This window comes from Perissodus microlepis, chromosome 8 (assembly GCF_051167445.1).
Source record: "Perissodus microlepis isolate ML-2025 ecotype Zambia chromosome 8, ASM5116744v1, whole genome shotgun sequence".
Classification (NCBI taxonomy): Eukaryota; Metazoa; Chordata; class Actinopteri; order Cichliformes; family Cichlidae; genus Perissodus; species Perissodus microlepis.
Window position 1 is genome coordinate 2,111,794 of NC_140468.1, and position 23,404 is coordinate 2,135,197.

At 44.4% G+C, this 23,404-nt stretch overlaps 1 protein-coding gene across 4 annotated transcripts in view; it reads right to left on the bottom strand.

Annotated features, from left to right (window-relative positions):
* grid1b (glutamate receptor, ionotropic, delta 1b) overlaps positions 1–23,404 on the bottom strand; it is a 584,637-nt gene that overhangs the window by 71,844 nt on the left and 489,389 nt on the right. For all 4 annotated transcript variants that reach the window (XM_084936979.1, XM_084936978.1, XM_084936981.1 and 1 more), the window contains 3 exons: positions 12,438–12,611; positions 4,987–5,148; positions 2,142–2,261 (listed from right to left, as the gene is read on the bottom strand). In XM_084936979.1, coding sequence (XP_084793105.1) covers positions 2,142–2,261; positions 4,987–5,148; positions 12,438–12,611 — 456 coding nt within the window. The remainder of the gene's footprint in view (positions 1–2,141; positions 2,262–4,986; positions 5,149–12,437; positions 12,612–23,404) is intronic.

The window sequence follows — 23,404 nt, forward strand, 5'->3', positions numbered from 1 at the left end:
AACGCTCCAGTTTCAGTCTAAATATAATTTCAACCAAATACATCAGACGGGAGTCGGTTTATGTTTGACTGTCAGTTTTAATTTTTCACATTTTTAGACCCTTTTCTGCAGATGACAGGAGCCTCTGTAGAGGAGCTATACAGAGACACGAATCAGGCCGATGATTCACTGCAGTCGCTAAATTCAAACGCGCGTTTTCTCGTTAGAGTTTAAGCTGCTCTTTCTCTGCTTTCGCTTGCTGTTTTTTCCATCCTATAAAGAGCTGATTGTGTTTTTCCTGCCAGCTCAGCAGCAGCAGATGAAGTCAGCTGACATTCATATCTGTGTCATTACACAGAGCGCCGCTATCAGACGCCGATCGTGTAGCGGCAACATTAACAGCAGGCCGGAGGACATCCTGCAGCACTGTATGTGCTTCTGAAAATAACCCAGAGTGGGCTGTAATGAGCTGTAGCGCCTTTAATGTGAGTCGCTGATACATGTGCCTGTTATGGGCTTTTTGCACTTTTGCTACGATAATAAACATTTGTTACGAACAAAGCGACTCTTATGCTGTCTCCTGCACAAACATGTCACTGCAAAACCTGAACAGATTTAAGAAAGGTTTCCTTCCCGGAGGCTTATGTGGCGATCAGGCGTAGATTACCCTGAAGGTGTGCTGTGGTATCTTCACCAACATGTTAGCAGTATGTCCTTTAAGTCCTCTAAGCTGCGAGGCGGGCCTCCATGGATCGGACTCGTTCGAGCTACAGCAGCTCGCCTTCGATCTCTACGTGCATCAGTGAGCCAGCAATGACCTGCAGACCAGAAACAACTACAAGAGCTGCAGTTCTGGAGACGCTCTGACCCAGTCGTGCCTGTCTGATGGGTGTAATAACTAGCGACCAGCTGTATGTGGAGTTTGCATGTTACCCCCTAATCTTGCGCATCGTCAGCAACACTGAAAAACACGCCGTCATGACTCAGGAGCAAAGACTGTATATAAAAGGCGGACATCGCCACGATGCAACACTTGTGACAGTCGCATTGATTCCTGTTCTTGGGTTAAAATCCTTTGCTCAAAGATCAACGCGCGTCAGGTTAACGCTCCACCTGAAGAGTCTCACCAATGAAAACAGAATAAATGACAATTAAATGAAAGGAATAAACAGAGTTCGTTTAAGGTCGTACAGCCGGTAGTTGCTCTTCTAGGAGTAAAAAAAACACCAATGGTTATTTTTCACCATCCTGGATAAAGCGAAGCAGCGCCTCAGTTTCCAAACCTGATGGGGATCCAGGTGTGTTTTCCTTCCATTACATCAGCAGTTGTTTTCTCTTCTCCAACTTAAAACTTCAGCACAGAAGCTGCACGTCCAGCCCCAGCAGGGCCCAGGTGCAAAAGCTCAGTCTGAGCATTTAATGTTGCAGGAATCCCCACGTTTAATGAAGCAGAGCCTTCGTGAGGATATGAAAAACGCAGGCTGGGAGGGGTGGGCACCAACCGCAGCACTCCGCTACGGCCAACACGACGGCCGATGACGCTGAACTCCACCGACAGCAACAACGGCGCTCCTCTGTGCGCCACAGGCTAACGCCGCTCTGAACAAACACGCCGCAGCGACGCCGCCGGACCGGTTTGTGGTGTGGATGTTTGTCTGAAGCCATTTCCACAAGTTTAACCCCAGAAACGTGTGTGTAGATGTTTAGACATCTTTGTGAGGACAGAAAATTCACATGCCACTATACTCGTGGGCCCGAGTTTCAAGACATTTCTGAGACTCAAACTGTGGTTTTAGTCGCAGGGTTACAGCTGGGTTATGGTTTGGTTTAGGCACAGGGTTAAGCATTCATTTTGATGGGTTAGGGTCAGGGCACCTAGTGAAACCATTATGTCAATGAGACGTCCTCACTAAGATATGAAAACCAGTGTGTGTGTGTCAGACAGGGTGGATTATCTGGTTCCACTTCCCCAAAAACACACGTGACACAAACACATGAAGAATTGTGTTTTCCTCTTTACTGAACACAGCGACGTGCTGGAAAATAATCAAAAATCTAATATTTTAGCTTTATTTGTTCCTCCCCCAGGAGGAAAACATCTTCCGAGATCCGACACACACTCGGGCGATGTCGACCGCTCATCTGTTAAAGTGTGAACTCACCCTCTTGATGTCCTTGCCGAAGGTCTCGCTGAAGCTCGAGCCGAGGATCTCAAACTGGACGTGGGAGTTGGAGCCGTTGTCCTTAAAGTCCATCGTACCTGTCAGACCTGTGATATTTCCCTGAAGAGGAGGGTGGCAGACAGAGAGGAGAGAGACGGGGGTTTAGAAGTCACGCAGGATGATCTGTGCTCGCCGTCTGACAGAATCAGGCTTTTCCCAGAACCTTCCCTGCCCCACTTTCTTCTTTTATTACTTTATGACGGTCTTTAGCTCGAGCTGCTACCTTCTTTACCTGCTACCTGATTATATTTGGTTATTTCAGGAACAGTTTGTAATCCGTGTTCAAACGAGACACGAGCTGAGAACTTCAACGACTTCCTGTGCTATTGATGGATTTATGCTCCAGAAATCTGTCAATTTACCTGAACAATGACACAGGCAGCAGCCGCGCTTTTATATACCAATGGCAACCAGTTGAGTCGTCTATATCAAAGACGTGATTCAGATGAGTTGCCCCTGAATTCTCATGGAGAGAAACAATCATAGCATCACCATAAGGACTCATAAATGTCGGCAAATTCTTGGAGGGCGTTTGTGGACACTGGGAATGCACAAAGAAGTGGAGAAACTTGAGGGACAAATATGTTTCCCCCCTGAAAAAACTGACGAGGAACCAGGACAAAGCCCCAGAACTTTGTTTGTTTCTCTCACTAACAGGATGTAGAACATGCGGTCATTTCCACCAGCACGAGCATAAATCCCACCGACCACGACAGCTATGCTGCTGTGTCGTAGGAGCTCCAAAGACCTCCGTCAGGAGTCTGAATCCGGCCTCAGGCCTCTTTTGTACTGGGAGCCTCGCAGCAGGGGCAGCGTGTATCAGCACCCATGCCAGGGGATAGATGCAGCAATACTACAGCTGTACACGTCTATGTTAAATATGAACACATGAGATTTCTTTTCACTTTTGAAGACAAATCCTAAAAGCCCCTCCTGACTGAAGTAATAAAAAACATGAGTCATCCACAAGACGACTCTTTCAAATGAGGATAACGTGTATGAGACGGGAACATGACCCTGACCCCCGTCCCAGCAATCAGGCAGATGTTAACAGGTTAAAGGGGCAGGAAAAAGGGACCAGGTGACCTCTGAAACACCTGCTGCTACGCTTCCTGCATCTTTAACACCGACACCGAAAATGTCACGAACGCACTGAATGCCAGAAATCCCAGGGTGCAGTGGGAGCCAATAAATATAGACCTAAATATTTAATGACCATCTTTATCAGTTCCTTTATCAGTTCTGGCTGCTCTGCAGAACGATGAGGCGCCATATAGAATATCATCAGAGTCTGACTGAATGAGTTCAGCCCGTGACTGCTGTGCCGCTGCCACGAAAGGCCATGGATGAAATGTCACTTCATGACTTCCATCAGTTCGTGTTGGATGTAAAGCATGACTGAAGACGGTCATCACAGCAGGCCGGCAAACTAAATGTTCCTCTGTCAGCAGCAAAGGTCGCGTTCGTCGTCACCTGGAGGAAATTAATGTGTGAAAATGTTTGTCTCTTTCAAAAATGTGTCCGAGTAAACGCATTCAACACACACCTGTCAGAGGAAGGACGACGCTTTTCACGTCTTCGGATACGCGGAACATAAAAAGTTCTCGGCTTCTGCCATTTTCCACTCAGCGAATGTCGTCCTGTTTTTAAGTTATCGTCCATTTCATCAGCAAAGCAGCCCAGACTCGTCTGGGGGTAATGACCAACTCTGAGGGGAGACGCAGCAAAAGTGCGTCCATAACAATCAAACTGACAAATGACTGCCTGGCGCACGAAACAGGAGCTTCGAGGTTGGACGGGGAGCGTCAGAAAGGGCGTGTTTGAGATGGAACAAGACTGAATAAATGTTTCCATCGCTAACCAGCTGGAATAATGGCTGTGGCAGTTTGAGGATTGTACAGCTCACACATTCAGATTCATTAAACTTGATAGATCCTGCAGGAGTCAGTGCAGTTCACTTTTGTTATTTCCAGAGCAGTTTGTGAAACGTTAAATGCAGCAACCTTGACCTCTGAGCGATGCCGGTCCAGTGCAGAGGCTGGACAGTTGGTCGTGTCAGGAGTCACAGCCTCATCAGCTCGGAGGGGAGGCTGCTCCTCCTCCTCATCGCAGGAACTGCTGTTTTCGGCAGCTTTTTGGTATGAAATGAGAATTTTAAGCGACCGCGTGCTCTGTCTGGCTCGTCCGCATATAAAGATAACTGCAGGAGTAATAATCCTTTGGTGGAACTCTGGATATTTCTGTCAATATCATTCAAAAACATGATGCATTATGACTTTTCTACAGGAATCTGTAGAAAAGGAGCGCTAATGAGCTCGGCGGTCGTTACTCTGATGCGTGTCAGAAAAGCAGACTCGTGTTTTTTAATAAAACACAACCACGCGTGCTGGAGGGACTCATCAGCCCAGCCAAAGAGCATCTTTCTCCAATTAGACTGTGAGAACTGACTCCAGGTTGCTGCGCGCAATTTCACTGCATCTTTGATGTGAGATTGATTTTCTGTTAACAAAGGAGCTGTTTATTCTTTTATTTTGAAAATTGTACAAATCAAATGCTCTCCTCGACTTTCTTTAAATAAATAACAGTTATGAGAAAACTTTACTATTTTGAACCAAACTGAATAAGAGGCTGTACAGATAAAACTTCTTATGTGCACAGTTTTTGTAATTAAAGAAAAAGGCGAGTACGCGATTCAGGGTTGAACTCTTCCATCGTAACGAGTTTGATATCAGGGCTTAAACCGGTGGGCATGTTTTGGTCTGCTCTTACTCTGAATGGGTTTTACCTTCTGGATGGTCTCCAGCATGGACCAGCCTCCGTTCCAGGGCTTGGTGGACTTCTTGATGCAGTTCAGGCTGGCCATGCTGTGCCACTTCCTGTCCTCCAGCTTCCTGTAGAAGGCGTTGGCAAGCATCAGCACGCTGTCGTACAGGTACAGGTTGGACACCTGAAGGCGAGACACGGGCAGGATGAATACACGCGATCGGTTTTTCTTTTGATCAGTTTTTGGTGTCCGACCTCGTTGACTGTTACGTAACATCTGTCGAACGTGACGCGTGAAACAAACGTAAAAGGAGAACGTAGCATCACATCTGCAGGGCGATGAAGAATATAGATGTTAATATTTACTGTAAGATCTGCATTTCCAGAATTTTCACAAGAATGAAATCGTAGTTTCTGTGACTGAACACGTGAACGGGAGATGTGACGTGATTGGTGGAAGGAAGAGAACATTTATGAACATCTGCAACAAATATCCACAGCAAGCACAGACACTGAGCACGTGTGACACAGCTGGATGCTGACGCACGCACGCACACACACACACACACACACACACACACACACACACACAACAATCTGCAGGTTTGTTTTGAAATTTGTGTTCAGAAGTGAATCGAAGCTCCAACATGTCTTCACTCTACTCTCTTATTCTACTTTTATTCTACTCTGTAATGTAAAATTATCGTTATTTTAACTTTCGTGATGAGCTGCATGTTCTTCTTCTGTCGGTCAGGTGAACGATCACGTGAAGATTTCATCCCTCTGTGATGGGAAAGAACATCAAAATTTATGGATCAGACGATTAATAAAGTCGTTGTGACATCTTATGGCTTCTGTCTCTTGCATGTGGTTAGAGTGTGTTACATTTCATAAGCACCCTCACATCATCTGTGACAGCTGACCTCTGTTACATGAAGCCTGCAGCACGTCTCCACGTGTCCCTGAATCACACATCAGTGTCACAGCACACACCTGCAGCGACCTGCTGTGAGGCTCCTGCTTGTTTGTTGGCTTTCTTCCCCAACATGTAGCACCTACGTTCAGCTGTGCTTCCCTCAGTCGCTCTCTGATCCTCAGAGTTGTTCCTGTTGCACTTTATTCACGTCTGCACGAGTAGTTTGTGCCCAGAGGTCACAGAAAGCGGGCATGGACGTCCACCTGGAGCCTGATGATGAACTGTATGTCGCTCAGATCTTTCCTTGGTTTGCTCCTCCGCCTGCTGTGTGCTGAGCCCAGTTTGCCCAGTAAAAACCCTGTGAGTGCTTATTAAGGCTTGACTCCCGCTTATATTCACTGCATTGACCTGAGCCTGACTGAAATATAGATTAAGATGCTCTCACCCTGGTTGCATTGTACAGGTGTAACCCAAATGTCTCCTAATCTTCACTTTATCCTGATGGGATTCTTTGAAAACACATCATCCTCTCTGTGCAGCACCAAAGAACATTTAACCCTCTCTTACACAAATTACTGAGACACCTCCCTCTGAGTGAACGCACAGCGAAGCCGGCAGAAGTCAAGAAGAAGAAAGTCACAGCTGAGGAGGGAATGAAGCGGAGCATGGGATGGAGACAAGACTGCTTATTAAGTTTAAAATGAGAGAAAATCAGCCAGAAAGGATGGAGAGGAAGACGAAAAGGGAACAGGAGAGGAAACAAGTGAGGAAAAGGACACAGTGAAGAAAATACGACGGCGCACGCAAATGTACAGAAACAGGAAGATAATATTCAGAATAAAAGGAAACATTTATAATCAAAGAAAGACAAGAACAAGGTGAAGGAGGAAATGAAGGTTTAAAAGATGAGAGAACGACACCCGAGAGAAAGACAGGAGACCGAGAGCGTGACCTCTGCGGGCCGCCGCCGCCGCGATGTCGGACGTTTGGTGAAAACTACAATCATCTCCACAAATGTCAAAATCAGGCAGAGAAAGACAGAATTTGTCCTGAATTACAGTAATTGTTCTGTTTGCTGTCTTTAAATGTCAGCCAGGCGTCACGGTGCTTCTTCACAACTGGGAATAATAGTCAGTTACTCTGTCTGTGTGTGTGTGTGTGTGTTCGAGCTCACACACAGTTTATTGTGCGCCCTCTGTATGTCAGCCAGATAAACTTGAATTTGATGGCTTATTTTTCACGAGGCAAACTGGCGTGTAAACTGAGACGCGGGGAAGCGGCTCGGCTTTCGTACACGATTCATACGTGAGAAAAAACGATGGCTCTATGAGGCTTTTAACTGTGAGTAGTTTGAACGTGAGCAGCGGCCTTTGTGAGCCGTGTCCTGACGTCCATAAACCAGAAAGTCCAGAGTTTGTGACGTGTCTGCTGCGTCCCCTTGTTGTCCACATGGTGTCCTTTGGCATCACTGGTGCTGTGGATGTGGCTGTAGTGGCCACTGAGATGTAACGGACACGTTTAACAGGCACACGTGGTCCTCAGGAGGAGGTTGGAGGGCCAAATGCTGTTTTTCCTTTGCTTGTTACTTCCAGCTCTAATCACTGGTTAGGTTTACGTCCCAAAGACAAAATAAATGTAAACTTAATTTATCTCAAAGATGGGAAACTCTTCGGGAACGGCTTGTTTGGGGTCAGGCGCTGAGGCTACGTTCACACGTACACGGGTAGTTTTGAAAACTGAGATTTTCCATTTTCATTTTTTAAAAGAAGTTTCGAAAAAATATCTCCATCCACATGTAAACGCCAATATCGAAGTCAAACGCTGTCAAGGACATGCCAAATCCTAACCGTGTAGAAGTGTTGGCCAATCAGAAGTCCAGAAGCCTGGGCGGGAAAGCGTAAACAGGTACAAGTACTTCTGAAAAGTTTTTGAGGCAGCTAATTTTGTGGAGCTTCTCAAGAACTAAAGACAGTATTTTAGTGGCTCTGTTGGCCTGAACAGTTTACGTTAGTCTGAGTGATTCATAATCGTAACTCACAGACTCACAACTTAGGAACAGACAAAATACAAGCAGCATACATACATTAGGGCTGCCACGAGTAGTCGACTAGTCACGATTACGTCGACTATCAAAATCGTCGACGACTGATTTAATAGCCGACGCGTCGTTTGAAGCTTTGTAAGATCCCAAAAGACGCAGGAATAAGTAGTAGGATTTAAGAGTGTAATAACGGACTGAAACAGAAGATGGCAGCACTGCATGTACAAGGATGCCAGCTGCCGTTAAACCCCGAAGAAGAAGAAGAAGAAGCTGTGTCCCAGAAATCATAGCGCAGCCCAGCTCAGTTTCCAGCAATGGCGGCAGCTAGTTAGTTTTAATATTACTCTTATTATTCTTTCTGGGTCACAAAATAAACGTTTAACATATTTTCAGGCGAGAATGTAGCTGTGTAAACCTCAAATATCTGCTCAGTTTATCAAGACACCACATATTTTCAAAAGCGCTCCGACGTTTTCACAGACGTCTGTTACCCACTAGCTCGATAGCGAGCCGGGGGCGAGGCTCACTAGAGCCGTGAGAACACCGGACTCCCGGCAAATCGTTTTCAAACCCACCGCCGTCTTTCGCTACTCAGGTTAAACATGATATATAAGTCACTTAGATAACTTAAAAATGTTATTTTTTGGCTTTTCTTTTTAGTATTTTATTTGTTCCTGAGTAAATCGGTTTGGCTGAGATTAAAGTTGTAGTTTTTACACAGCTGAATAAACGTCAAGCAGACAGCTGATTATCAGAAGTGTGAGATGCTGGAGAATTTACTCCGGTGTCCTGTTATATTTTAGACAGCAAGGAGTTTATTAAACTTCACCGAAACAATCTGCAAATTTCATTAAAATTTAATAAACTATCATCTTGTCTTTATTTTTAGTTAGCACATACCTTAAACACTTAAAGCTGTAAGCTAATGATAGTTATATAAGAGCAGATGCTGCTGGTGCAATAAGCTGTACGTTTTACGTCCAATGGATGATGATCTGATTAGTCGACTAATCGCAAAAATAATCGGTGACTAGTCGACTATCAAAATAATCGTTTGTGGCAGCCCTAATATACATTTAATGTAAATTTAAAAAAAACAACAACAACGTTGGGATTTGGGTTGTGAGAGCGTCTGTGTTGAGTGTAGAAGTTCTCTGTGACGCCTCCGTCTTTGTAAATGGAGGGACAGTAACTGCGTAAACCTGCACATAGTCAGATTATAGAATCATAGAAATTCATCTCATGTAAACAATAACGTGGCGCACGGCGCGGCGTCTAAAAAGGCGTACACCTTTGACGTTGCGTGACTAAATCCATTTTCCTCGTCCACACGTAAACGCAAATAGTTCTTAAAAGTCTCCGTGTTCAGTGACCCAAACAGCTGTTCGCGTGTGGACGAAAGCCCCAAACGCGTGGAAACAGCTGCGTTTTCAAAAATAGCCCCGGACGTGAACGTAGAATATCATTTTTGATCTTTTAAGGGAGAAAAATACTTCTAATCATATTCATTAATACTATTAACATCTTTCACAAAAAGAGTCATTTATGATGGTTCCCAACACTTGGGGGTTAGGGGTCATCGCCAGGGTCGGGTTAGACCTCTGAGGGTTCGGGTTATGGAAAGATGATGGTGTGGGTTAGTGTATGCCTATTAACAACAGTAACCTTGACGACATGGGAGTAACCCATCATGATGCCAAAGGACACCTTAATGCATAAATTAGCCACACCAGGGGTTTGACAGAGTAGGGCTGAGCGACTCCCCGGGGATCACAATAGGCTGGCATGTCCTTGCCTCGAGGTATGTGGAGTACATGGGTCCGTTACACAAAAATCAATCAAAAGATCTCAATATTTAAAGTCCTGCACGTGACTGTAAAGTAAGAACTTTAGTTTCTCAGTAGGAGATATTCTGTGTTTGTCCACAGAGTCGACACTAACTGTGGTTTTCTGCAACAACAATAAAAAAACTCGAGGTCGTTTGGGAGAAGGATGATGAAGATGGAGCTGATGAAGATGGAGCTAGTGAACAAGGGAAAAGGGGTTTGTGGCGAGAGAGGACATGCAGGTGTTTGACCTGACAGAGAAAGAGTCAGAGGACAGGACGTGATGGAAACAGATGGTCTGTGATGTCCTCGTGGTTGTTCTGGGTCATCAGCGAGTCTCTGGTAGTGAAGTCTGTCTAAAAGTTTGTGTCCTCATTTAACATTAAGCTGATGTTTGGATGCTGGAAGCTGATCTGACAGCTCTGGTACACTCGGTGCATGTGCACAGTATTTGAGTGGGCGGCTGAATTTTATGAACGCGCTCATGAATTTATGGATGTGCATCAGTGATTTGTGCAGCAGAAAAAAGTTTCAACACCACAAGTTAAGACAGGCCGTGTGCGTGTATTCGCCCGGGTCGCCATCACAAAACAGGACGTACGACAAGTGGAGAGAACAGTTTGACCGAGGAGGTCTAGAAGACAGGAAACTGATTTTGCTACTCATCACATTTCTCTTTTTCACTTAACTGAATAATTTGCACCCACTAATTACTCAATTCATCCCATCAGATTAATAATTACTGCTTCATACCCTCAAACATTTTAATTCATTCAGCACTCTCATTATGGAGCCTTTGATGAGCGAAACAGATCTATGTGAATCTTCATGTTTGAAACACATCTCTGTGGTATTTTTGCCGTTGTTTGATGAAGGTCTTTGTGTCCTTCGGAGGACAAAAGGCTGAGGACAGATGGAGCCGTGTGAAAGGAAAAAAAATGGAGACAAATTCCTCAGAATAAATTAAACACTGACCACACAAACTGTTTGAAAACACAAATTCCTAAATTATAATGACTTATCCAAAGTGTTCCTCCAGACAGAACCTGGACTCCAGTGGGTTTTTCAGTGTTTATTCCCACTATTGTTGTTTTTAAAGTATCCTAACAGGGAAAAAGTGCTGGTAAAGTGCATTACATGTTGCAGAGGTACCACTTTGCATCAACTCAGGTCTAAGGCTACGTTCCCACTGCAGGCCAAAGCGCATCAAATCCGATTTTTCTGACCCTGTGTGACCCATCTATCCGATCATGGTGTGACAGTGTGAACGGCACAAATCCGATATTTTCAAATCCGATCTGCGTCACTTTCGTATGTGGTGCTGAATCCGATACAAATCAGATGTTTTAGAAAGCGACTGCTGTTTGATGGTCATGTCGCATTAAATCCGTCTTTTACGTCACTGACACGAGACAGACGCCGATTATCAGCGCCGGAGAAGACATCGCGAACGCTTCCTGGCCATCCAGTGTAGATGTCAGTGAAACTGTTGGGAAGACAACGTTTGAGAAACGTCAACATTTTATTTGTACTGTATAATCTGCAGATTCTGACAGAAATCTGCAGCTATCCTTTGAAGCACCGCTCCTCTAAAACAGCAATAAGGATCATTATTAGGTTATTTACATTATTATGTAAATAACAAAATAACTTAAAGCAAAAATTGGGAAACGTAAAGTCCGAAGTCTTTATATTAAGGCCATCAGTCAAACAACACTGTTTGCTCTGGGTCTAAACAGAGCCGTTGTGTGTGACGTCTTCTTTTGAGCGCGTTTGCTGTCACATTTTATTTGTAGTGTGAACGAGCAGACAAAAAAATCGGATTTGATCAAAAAATCTGAATTGAGCATCAAGACCTGCAGAGTGAACGTAGCCTAAGTCATCATCAGTGACCTAATCCTAACTCAAACCCATTCATGCACACTCATCATGTGCAGGGATGTCAATTAATTCTGGTGATTCTTTGAACTAATAATGGTACACCAGACATCTTTAATAAGTTTAAAAAACACGAGTTGGGTCCACAATTTTGAATTTATTTGGGATTTTCCCTGATCCACACAGGTTCAAAAGTATGCATACAGGCTAAAACATACTCAGACACCCAGAAATATTTGGGTAAATGTCCCTTAGCAAGTTGCACCTCAGTCGGATGCTTTTGGTATCCATCACCAAGCTTCTGGCATAATCCTGCACTCTTCTTGGCAGAATTGAGTAAACTTACAATGGGTGGTTTCCTGGCAGAGACACATCCAGATAACTTTTACTTACAGTTGTTTGAACTGATGATCTTGGAATATGCAAACCTTTCAAACTTGTGTAAATGTAAAGTTCTCCTTCTGCAAGCTTCACTGAGTTCCTGAGTCTTGGTCGGCCCAACGAGTGCTGTCAAACGAATCCTTTCTATAGTGCAAAGAGAGACTACCAGCTGCAGCCGGTCACGATCACTATGCAAAGGATTTAGGCCTTCGCCTCGTTGGGTTAAAGACATTGCAGAACCTTCAGCACCAGTTATTAAAATATTAAAGCGGGCGTTTGTATCTTTATATCTGAGTCTGTGTGGATTAGAGGAAACCCCAATTACACTTGTCCACATTTATAACAGAACTCAGGGAGGCATGACTTGAAAGCTAGCACTACTTTCTGCCATAGCACAACCTTTACTGCACACTGAGCTGAATTTTTGTTACCTCCAGGTTCTGCAGGTGTCCTTCCTGCGGGTCACACAGCAGCGAGGAGATCCGGTGGTTCTGCCTCATGCAGCGGGTGCTGCTGTCCTTCAACAACGGGAAGATCTGCCGGATCACCGTCATGCGCCCCAGTGCACTGTGGGTAAGCTCCAGGATCTCTGTGTCGCTGATTTCCTGTGGCGATGAGACGGCGGGACAAAGCGAAGGAGACGTTATTGACCTCGCTCGGTCTGTTTGTCTGCATATTAACTGCTGGAGGTTGAGTGTTTATTGTCTCCCGAGAAGCCGGATGAGGGTTCGGTGAGAGGCAGATGCTGATTGTGGCAGATTTCTCGAGTGTTGTGTGACGAGTGTTTGTTTTTGAACCCTGCGCCCGATGAACAAATGTTTATTTCATCTGCCGCGTTAATTAATTACAGAGAATGTGAAGTTTCACGAAGAAAACCAAATGTCAGTGTCAAGCCAAACGGGAAGGACGGTGCACGCCAGCCATTAAAAAGCTTCTTTTGTGCCTAATTGCTTTGACGAGAAGAAAGCCAATTATTTTCTGTGAGGTGTAATTACAGATAGCCTTGGCCGAACTCTAAAAGCATAATTAAAAATATCTATGAAGAATATTACGTTTATTATGTTTTATAACACCAAACATAATTACAGTCTACATCTCAAGTAAAAGCGAACGCAGTGAGGACTTGCTGCAGTTTATCTATTAGAAAAGTCCACTTTCTTCTATTTCTGGATGTACGTCGCCTTCATCCAATTAAAAGTGAACCTGTAAACAAAAGTCATGCAGACTTGTTGCTCATTTATTGCACGGGTTTGAAAACATGTCATTCTGTCAGGCCAAAGGGTTTAAAGTCAAAACAAGCTGGATTCCAGGTAATTGCAGCGATGGCATTAGGTTCAGTTTGCTGGCTGAAACACAGCTCCTCTCCCTCCTGCTGAACACACAAAGACGTACGCGAGCCTCTGTGCTGTCTCCGTACACGGCGTTTCAAAGGCAGACAAAGCCTGAAAGCTGCTTAGACCTGCTTTCTTTCTAGTGGCCACCAGGGGGCGATTACCCCTGCTCCAAAAAACATGTGAGCTATGTGACCTATGACCTCGGTTTGGTATTCTTGGGCAAAATGAAAATCATGCTGGCATTTACAGAAAACTGGACATGTTTGTGCTCTGGACTGTGGAGATGCTCACAACTGATTAAACCTGTGGAATTTACCAAAAGTACTTTTTATGGCCTAAAGAACAAAAACTTTTAAAAAGGCGACATTATTACTGAGCTCCTGACACTGCTAATAAAAATCATTATTCCACAGATGTTATTTATTAACGTGCATCCTGTCAAACTATGACTGAAGTGGAATCAGGCTAGTTGAGCCAGGCGTTACAGCCGCCCTCTCTTCGTTCCTGTTTACATCCCAGTCTGGAATAATGTTCCTGAGTAGGTGTGAAGCTTCAGATGATCAGGTTCATTCACTTTGTTTACTTTCATCTCTTTTCTGTACATTTTTGTGCTGGTCTGCAAAAAGCGCTCTCGGTGAAGTCGGCAGGATGATGCTGGACGCGACGATATCGAAATTTCCCCCTCAGTCTGTTTGAGCTAAATGTGATGAATAAAGTCAGATATTTGGGTCACATCATCAGGAATTATCCGCCTGATGATGACCAAGTGCGGCCCCAACAAACCAACAGTGTGCTTCACAGCACACTGTTGGTTTGTTGTGCAGCTTGTTTGGGTGTGTGGAGGTGACACAAAAGTGTAGACGAAACGTTTGCGACTCGTAAAGTTCTCATGTTCTGTGCAGAACACATGAAAACTGATTTTATGGTCAGCTCTGTGGCAGATACTGAAGCAGAGACTAAGTGGAAGCTGTACAGACGCTGGTATCTGCAGCAGAGTACGAGCTCGGCTATGGTGGAACCAAAAACTTTTAGGCCAAAATGAGCTCCGTTCAGATTTGACTGGTCAGTGACATGAGTGTTCATTTAGAACAGGGGTGGGGGAACCAGGCCCCGAGGGCTGGGGTCCTGAGCAATGTCCCCTCTAATGTTTCACGTGTCTGAGCGAACGCACAAACTCCCTGAGCGGACACTTGGAGCACTGTGAGCAACAGCAGACGTGTGCACTGTGGTCACGCCAGCATCCAAGTTACATGTTTATTAAAATAATCAAATTACAGCATTTACATTTATGTTAGACTACTTTTAATTAACTGCTTTATCCCACTTACAATGAAAATGTAAAAAACCTTGTTCATGTCCTGTGTAGCATGTTAACACTATTGGAAGGAAAAATAACTTGAACTCCAACTTTGAAAACACAACTTTCTATTTTTTATTTTTTTATATATAAAGCTCTGACTGTATTATGAGTCTGTGGTCTGGGAGAGAGTCTGTAACTGTCTGCAAATACAGTAAATAATGACCAATGTTGGGCAGTTAATTATATAGTTACTTCTTCAAAAAAGTAACTGAGTTATGCAAACAAGTTTTTTGCAGCTGTTTACCTAAAAATGCAGCCAAGGTGTTTTTTTAAATAAACATTTCAAACTATTTACAGAACAATCAGCTGTTCTGCATCAAATCTGATGCCACACAAATTATTTGTGCCACTGCAAAAATAATTTCTGTCCACTATGAGATGAAGGAGAACAACAGCCTGATACCTGCAGGCCTGACAGCAGCAGATGTATCACTGCTGTAACACCTGTAACACTCAGCAGTCGCCTCATTGTTCTGACACACACAACAAAACTACTGACTACACTACACACTAACTACACACTAACTACACACTAACTACACAAGAGTTGTTTAGTTAGGTTCAGGGGGTTGGGAAGCTCATCTTGTAACCGTAAGGTTGCCGGTTCGATCCCCCAGCTCTATCTGTCCTGGTCGTTGTGTCCTTGGGCAAGACACGCCTACTGGTGTTGCCAGAGGGGCCGATGGCGCGATATGGCGGCCTCGCTTCTGTCAGTCTGTAGCTGCCTCCACCAGTGTGTGGATGTGAGAGTGAATGAATAGTGGAATTGTAAAGCACTTTGAGGGTCTCGAAAAGCGCCATATAAATGCCATCCATCATTATTATTATTAATTCTTTGACCTATTTTGATATATAATTTTAAAACATGGCTTTTAGCTGCGACCGAGTGTTTCGTGCCACGCTTTGATGCTTGATTGATCGCTGAGTGACTGCAGGGACTCAAAGAAATCCAATTCAGACCATTTGGTTGCACTTGGCACCACAGAGCCGAGGCGCCGAAATGGATGCAATATTACAGGGCATGGTAATGACCTGCATTCAGGCACAAGCAGATTTAATGGGAGGGGGGTGCTGATTCTGACAGCGACTGGGAGGGAAGCTGGTGATCACGGAAAGAATCAGATAAGAGGTTTGGAGAGCAGTTATCTGATGAAAAACACAGCGTGATGTAGCTTTCAGGAACAGGTAATGGTGCTGTGAAGAAAGATGGGATCCTGACCGAGAGCACAGGGCGCACAGCTTACTGCAGCTTATTCAGAAGCAATGAGGCTGTCGGTTAACACTGCAGATGATAGAAAACACGCCATGGCGAGCTGTTTATCATAGCCCGCCGTTAGACCGGTATTATACAACTGCTGTTAGGCGTTATTAAGCAACACAAGTTTCTACCATGAGTGCAGCTCATTACACAGCAGAAAACAAAATTGTCACACTGATGAAAAATGTGAGGGCGCTGCAGTGTGGAGATGAGCTGTGTGTGAGCAGTGCAGACATCAGCAGGTTCACGGAGAGAGCTGCTCTCATACATCCTTACATGATTACTGTGGGATATTAGCATGCTAACACGTCAGCGCAGTTTATTCAGACGGTGCCGGCTCTTAACTTTCCTCAAGGTGCTGCATGATATGAGGTTCAACATCAGAGTCGTGCAGGACAGCTTTGACCTGATGAGGCACTGCAGGAAATGTCAGAGAATCAACAATATTATTACGATTCATCCTCAGGAAACCATGAAGCTCTGTGTTAGAGTTTATGGTAATCAGCTGATCACCAGCAGGGTCCATCCTGTGGGGAGCACGCATGACCTCACGACGCCAAAACAGTCGGCATGTCAGAGCACTCGGGTCTCTAACCACACAGTCCAAGACTACCTGCACTTATGTGGAAGTGAAAATAAATACGACTGCAGTTCCTCAAATGCCCACTTGGGGCTGACTGCAGTGTTAAAATATGTTTATAGCAGAAATAAACATGTTTACAGCCTGAGACAAAAGACTTTTAGTCTTAATGGATAGTTCAGTCAGGGTCCAGGTTTTTTGACCCAACATTTTGAGTTTTATGCCTTTTTCGTATTATAATGGTCTTGTTTGTATAGTTTACACTTCAGTTCTGTCGATAGCGAGTTCTGTTTCCCTGTTTAGTTCTCGTCTGCCCAGTTTCATCCCAGGTCTGTGTTGGTTATGGCGTCGTGTCTTTAGCGTTACGAGTCTGTCAAGTCCCCTGAGTTAAAGTCTCCCTCGTCTTTAGGTTACTGTTTAGTTTTGTATCCCTTCCCCTTTGTGTTTGTACCTTTTCATCAGCCTCTAATAAACAGCTCACTTTCTTAAAATATAGTTTTGTTTCCAGGTGTCTGCATTTGGGTCCTCTTCCTCTCACCACACGGTGAGCGAAGGCACCGTGTGATTACCAGGATGGTGTTTTCATAATGTTCAGAACACTGAGTGTAGAAAGCCGTGACTTTTCACCCTAATTTACTTTGTAGTTTGCACTTTAGTTGCTCAGGTGTAAGGCCGTGTCCAAAGTTCTTCACATGTAGCCGAGGCTAGCATCCAACGCCGGCCCCCTGATGGGCATTAATGGTGTAGTTGTGTAAAAGTTGCAAAAACAAGCACCTGAGACAAACCAGCAAAGACAAGTCGCTAATACAAGCAAAAACACACCTGGGACGTGACAAAGAGCTGTTATTAGCTGGTGCTGGTTGTTGCTAAGGCAACAGATATTAATCTTCTATAAACCGGCTGATTCTCTGTTGATTCTCTGACGTGAACTGTAGTTATAAAAGCCGTCAAAACTCTGCTGCTGGAGACTTTTAAACGTGTCAGATTGGACTAATTAAACGAATAAAACTGAGAAAATTAAATATTTTTTTAAAAAATTCCAATGATGAAATCTCTGTGCTCTTCGTGCTTTGACTTTGATTATTGAGGGATGAGCCTGGTGTAATAACAGACACTCAAAACTCATGGCACGCTTCAACACGAGAACTTGGAACCAGTGTCTTACCCTCAATTTATTTGGGTGAATGCAGAGTGAATTTTGATTAAAATCACACTAAAATAATACATTATGGAGTGTTTTTTGCAGTTTGTAAAATAGAACTTGGGGACTAATCGGGTGCAACTTTATTAAATGTCTTGATTGTAATAAATGAGCTGAAATTAACTCACAGTTTGAAGTTCATTTGTTACGAGCATGATTAGTCTTCAGTTTGCTTTTTACCTACTAATCCACTGCTGGAAGACTTTCCCTGCTCTCATTACCTGCACTCACTCCATCTGCCTTGGCTTCCCTTCTGTGTGGTGATGGACGGAGATAAGAGGAGGAAGAAAAGGAAAACCGGGAGAAAGAAACGGGTCTCTGATGGATTTAGCCGTCGATGCAGATGGATTGTTTAACAGTCACACCTGCAGCAGCTGTAATGTAACCTGGGGTTGCTTCATGTTCACAAAGAGTCTGATTTGCATTTCAAAGAGAAGTACGGGTGTCATTTACGGTTAGAGTCCATTTTCATCTCATCTGCACCAACTGTTTTCCATTGTGCACTGCAGGTAATTAGGTTTTGTTCAACATGAACTCTTTTTTTTTTTAACACAAATGACTGTTCGGACCTACAAAGACTAGAAAAGCACAAGTGAGGAGGTGGCGAGAGCTCCTTTTGTCAGTTTGTTCTACTCTATGGTGTCAATTATGGGTGAAAGGTCTCTGAAAGTTCCTCTGTCCTGGGGAAGTGAAGAGTTGGAGTCGGTACGCTGTTACAACAATAAATGTCCCATCAAAAGCTGATGGGAACATTAACCGATGCTAACACAAAGCTGGTGAGTGGACTAAAAACCAGAGAGAGCAGAATATTGTGACTGGACCTTCTACAGGTCTTGATGAATGCTCAGTCATTCAGCTAAATCCCCAAAAGTTGATTCTGTTCATCTGCAGTCAGCTGACACTGAAGAAGTCACCTGGATGAGTGACGAAACGTTTCTCCTGCTGAAAACGTCCAGATGAACAGAATCAACTTTTGGGGACCTTCTACAGTTTCTTCTGAGGTATGGCAACAGCACTAAGCAGCACAACATTACACCGGATTATCTTTAAACAGCTCATTGTTGCCATTGTGTTTGGGAATATTGGGATCAGTACTCCAACATGAATTTTCCTTGCTAAACCAGCCTAACGTTTACCATCAACATAGTCTGAGAGTGCAGTGGTCGGTACCCATGCAAGGAAGGAACTGTGGTGAACCAGCCATCGAGCATCTGTGGGATGTGCCAGACACACAAGTCTGATCCATGGAGGACCCGACGCACAATGTACAGGACTTAAAGGACCTTCAGCGTCTAATGAAGCTGCTTTGGCATCAACACAATATCAGGCAGATCGCTTATGATATGAAATAATATTTTAAATTCACCAATAGGCTGATTTTTTGCCATATATTAGCTTCCTCTTGGTAAAGTTTGAGGAGTGGTGGGTGGTCTGGACCGGACGTACGTACAGAGTAGATTAACTGGCTGTTTAAATTTGATACGTGAATCATAGTGAAAGAAAACCGACGCCTCACTTTGGATCCTGTGCAAACACAAACCTGTGAGATCTCCTAACCTTTTCTCATCTTGTATCTTGTGTCTGTCAGTATCAGCTGACCAAAACAAGTAGGAAGCATTGATTGGCTCAACTTGGAGCAGTTTTTTTCCCTTTATTGCCAACATCCATCCAGTAGCTTACAAACCAATCTGGAGCTCATTGTTAGATACCACAGAGCCTAATTACAGCCTGTACTTTCAGCCTGTTAGTTTAGAATTTCTTATCAATTCTACTCGTAGGATTGATCGTAGGAGACTAACAGCTACACCATACAGGTTGATACAGACTCGTGTTCAGTATTTCTCCACCTGATTTGTCAGTGCTGCTGCTGCCCTGCTGTTTCCACCCGTGCACCACCCGTCATCCATCTGTGTTTTCCAGGGAGATCTTTACTCACTGCTCTCAACAGTATCTGTAAAATAGTAGCCAGGAGTGATGAGCTGCAAATGTTTTCTGTCAGCAGATTAGTTTATATCTGTTTTCTTCAACTAATGACTGAAAAAGCACGGGACTCTTCTTTCAGCTTCTTCTAACCGACACGTGAGGATGTTCATTCTGAAGCTGATCACAGACGCTTTGTGCCGAGTTATTAATGTTCGTCGGATCAAACTCGTCCGACCGCTTGGCTTGCTGTGCCTCTCACTGCCAGCCCTCCCTCACTGCCCGCTCTTTCCCCCTCTGGTTAATTGTTGTCCTCATCGCTCTTCACCTCTTTCTCTCATTACCGTTACACTGCCTCCCTCTACAGCTCTGTTCTCGATTCTCTCCTCTCCTCTGCTCTCTCAAAGTCTCTGTCCCTCTCCAGGTCTTTTTAATTGGCATCAGTGGTGTTGTCTGGCTGTTTGTGTTGCCAGCAGACAGAGGGTGAAAAGGCCATTCTCCTTCTGTTGACAGCATGCCTCGCTTTGTACTTTAGTGCCACCCAGCACTACGCTGACTGTGTGGTTATTTGAGCAGGGCTTTCTGGCAAAGATTGCAATACCTGGGAAAAAAAAGTGAAATTTATAGCTGAACCCTGCAGATGCAGAAGCCTTTACGTGCTGAAAACAACCTAAAGTGCTATAAAACAAACTTTTCATGGAGCCGTTTTCTGCACCAGCAGATTTTCTTGTTTTGCTCAAAATGCACAAACAGACTTTTGATAATTCACCAATCCAATCAGTGACATCAAACAGATGTTATTGGTTGTGTTTACTGAACCGTTCATTGTAATGCAGGTCTCTCAGTCGTGCACCCATGCATGGGAAAGCTAGATCTGGGCACGGTGATGTCACCCACAGGTTTGTAGACCGTGGTCGCTGTTTCGAATCCTTGAATTTGGTATTTTGGACCTCAGGATCTGAGTTTGTTGAAGCCAGAAGACACTGCATCTTTGAGGGGGTGGAGTGCGAAGTTATCAGCTCGTTAGTTCTAAAATATAAATAAGATAGTAGGCACAGACTTTTGGATGGTCTCTTAGTGCAATTAAAGATTCAGTGATTCATTTATGTGTCACATTAATGCTATAAAAACATTTCAAAGGGGACCAACAACACCTCCTTCATGAATCACCACCTTATGGTGGTGGAGGGGTTTGTGTGTACCAGTGACAGCAGGGGCTATGTTGTTGGAGGCCTTTGCCCCTAATAGGGTCTCCCCAGGCAAACTGGTTTAAGTGCCCCCCATGAAAGAAAGTCAAAGAAAAATCAAAGGACTGGTTCATGCTGTCCAGGTCAGGATTACCAGGCCTACACTGTGGAGCCCAGCCTGAGGGAGCCCACCTCCAGGCCGGTCTTCGTCTATGAAGTGCAGCCCTTAGAGCTGGCGTGGCCTTCTGTATCCTCAGCACCAGCAGGAGGCGCCATCAGGGTCAGGTGCAAAGTGTGTTGGGCAGAAGTGTCACGGTTCTGGGTCAGTTTGACCCAGTATTTTCAGTTCTCACGTCTTGGTTTGATTTTGTATTTTTGGGTATTTTCTTGATCTATGGTACAATGATGATGATGATGATGATGATTTAGTAGGTTTTAGCTCATTCTGGTTTCGTTCTGCCCGTGTAAAGTCTGTGTTTCTTTGTCTACGTCTTTGTGAATCGTTTCCTGTTTTATTGTGAAAGGGTGTGCCTCATGTCAGTGTGTCTAGCTTTGCGTTTGCTTTTTGAGCTTTTTGTCCCAGCAATAAAGCTGCGCTTTAAGTTTGACTTCCGTGTTGAGTCCTGCATTTTGGGTCCACCACTCCTGCCTGCCTGCCTGCCACACAGCCAACCCTGACAAGAAGCTTAGATTATAGATTATACTCAGTTGCTGACACAGACATGGAGAGCTGGAGGTCCTACAGCAGTGGTGTCCAAACCCAGGCCTCGAGGGCCGGTGTCCTGCAGGTTTTAGATGTGTCCATCACAGCTGATTGAAATGGCTAAATGACCTCCTCAACATGTCTTGAAGTTCTCCAGAGGCCTGGTAATGAACTAATCATTTGATTCAGGTGTGTTGACCCAGCGTGATCTAAAACCTGCAGGACACCGGCCCTCGAGGCCTGGAGTTGGCCAAGCCTATTCTACAGCCATCATGGTTATCCTTGGTTATGGTTATACCCCTTGAAGTTTACTGCAGCATCACTGGGAGCCAAGTGAAGACTGGCAGACAATTTCAGAAGATGGATGGATGGATGGGTGGATGGCACCACAGAGGTCCGGTTCAGGGACTGCAATGACCTGAGGAGAAGTCTAGCAGACAGCTAATGGCTCTTAATGGATAACTTTAAGCCTTAGAACATTTTAAACAGAAGCGTTATAAAAACACTCCTGTACAGTTTTTATAAAGGGGGAGATTATCTATAGAGACCAGCTGTAAACAGTCTGTGGAGATTGATTCACTCACACTTGGTTTGCACTTTGTATTTTCAGCCCTGCGTTTGCCATCGATGAGATAATCAGGGGAAATGTCTGCCAGCATCTGAATGGAGATTTCTGGAAACTGTTTAATCTAAATGTAAAATCTGACCAGAAGTATTATGATAATAATTTTAATTTAAACTGGCGGCTTAAATGATGAATTTATAACTGAAAAACCTAGTCTGAGGCCTTTTAATAGTTAATAATTAATAATCCATTTCAAACGAACTGTAACCTTCATGTCGCTGCGTTTAAAATCACTCTGGAGTCTTTGTTCACCTGTTGTTGTGGTGTGTTTTTGTGGGTCTGCGTTACACAATGAAGGTGAAAGTCTTTTCCGTGTACCTGAACACTACGCGGGGAGGTGCTGACAGCAGACGGGAAGAAGGAAAGAGGAAGGAAATGGAAATTAGCTCGTCGGCAGTGTCTACCTGCTGGCAGGACATCTGACATCTCACTGCGCCGCCACCAGGACTTGAAACTACCTCTGTTACCTGCCTGAGCTCGGTGACACACTACACACAGAGGCTGCTAAAACTTTAGAGCAAAGTGGGGAACAAGGGCAGAACGGTATTTATGAAGCAGGTTGGAGGCTGGAGAGCCGATTTCACATGATGTTTGTGTGGAGGAATTAGGGGGAGGAGGCACCATGGTAACAAGGAAACTGGTGCTGCTCTTATCTATGGAAAAGGTCCATCTTTACCTGTAAGGTTCACACCAACACGCTTCATGTGGTTTGCATTCATGAAAAAGTAAGAAAATGCTCTGGATGTCACCGCTTCCTCAGGTCGTGGACTTCTGCTTACACTAGAGCCCACCACCATGAAGCCCAGTGTGACACAGCCACAGAAGACTGGGGTGCAAACTCCAGGTTGGGAATGAGTTGCTGCTCCAAGTGCAGGACTTCAAATACTTCAGGATCTTGTTCACAAGTGAAGGGAGAGCGAAGCGAGCGACTGATAGATGGATAGATGTGTGAATGTGTGTCAGATGGGATGAAGAGAGAGACGTGACAGTGCAGCTTGCTGGTCAATCTGCGGTCCTGGAAATAAATATCCTCCGAAGCGCAACTGGACTCCTAGACTGCTGCCCGGTTAAGAGATGAAACTGGAAACCCACAAAACTCCTATACCAAACAAGCGAAGGACCAAATCCCCACCAGTAAAGTGTACATTTTAGGACATCCTCAGGTCTCAGGAAAAAAATGTCAGGTCTCAGGAAAAAAGTCGTCAGGTCTCAGAGACCTAACAACTTTTT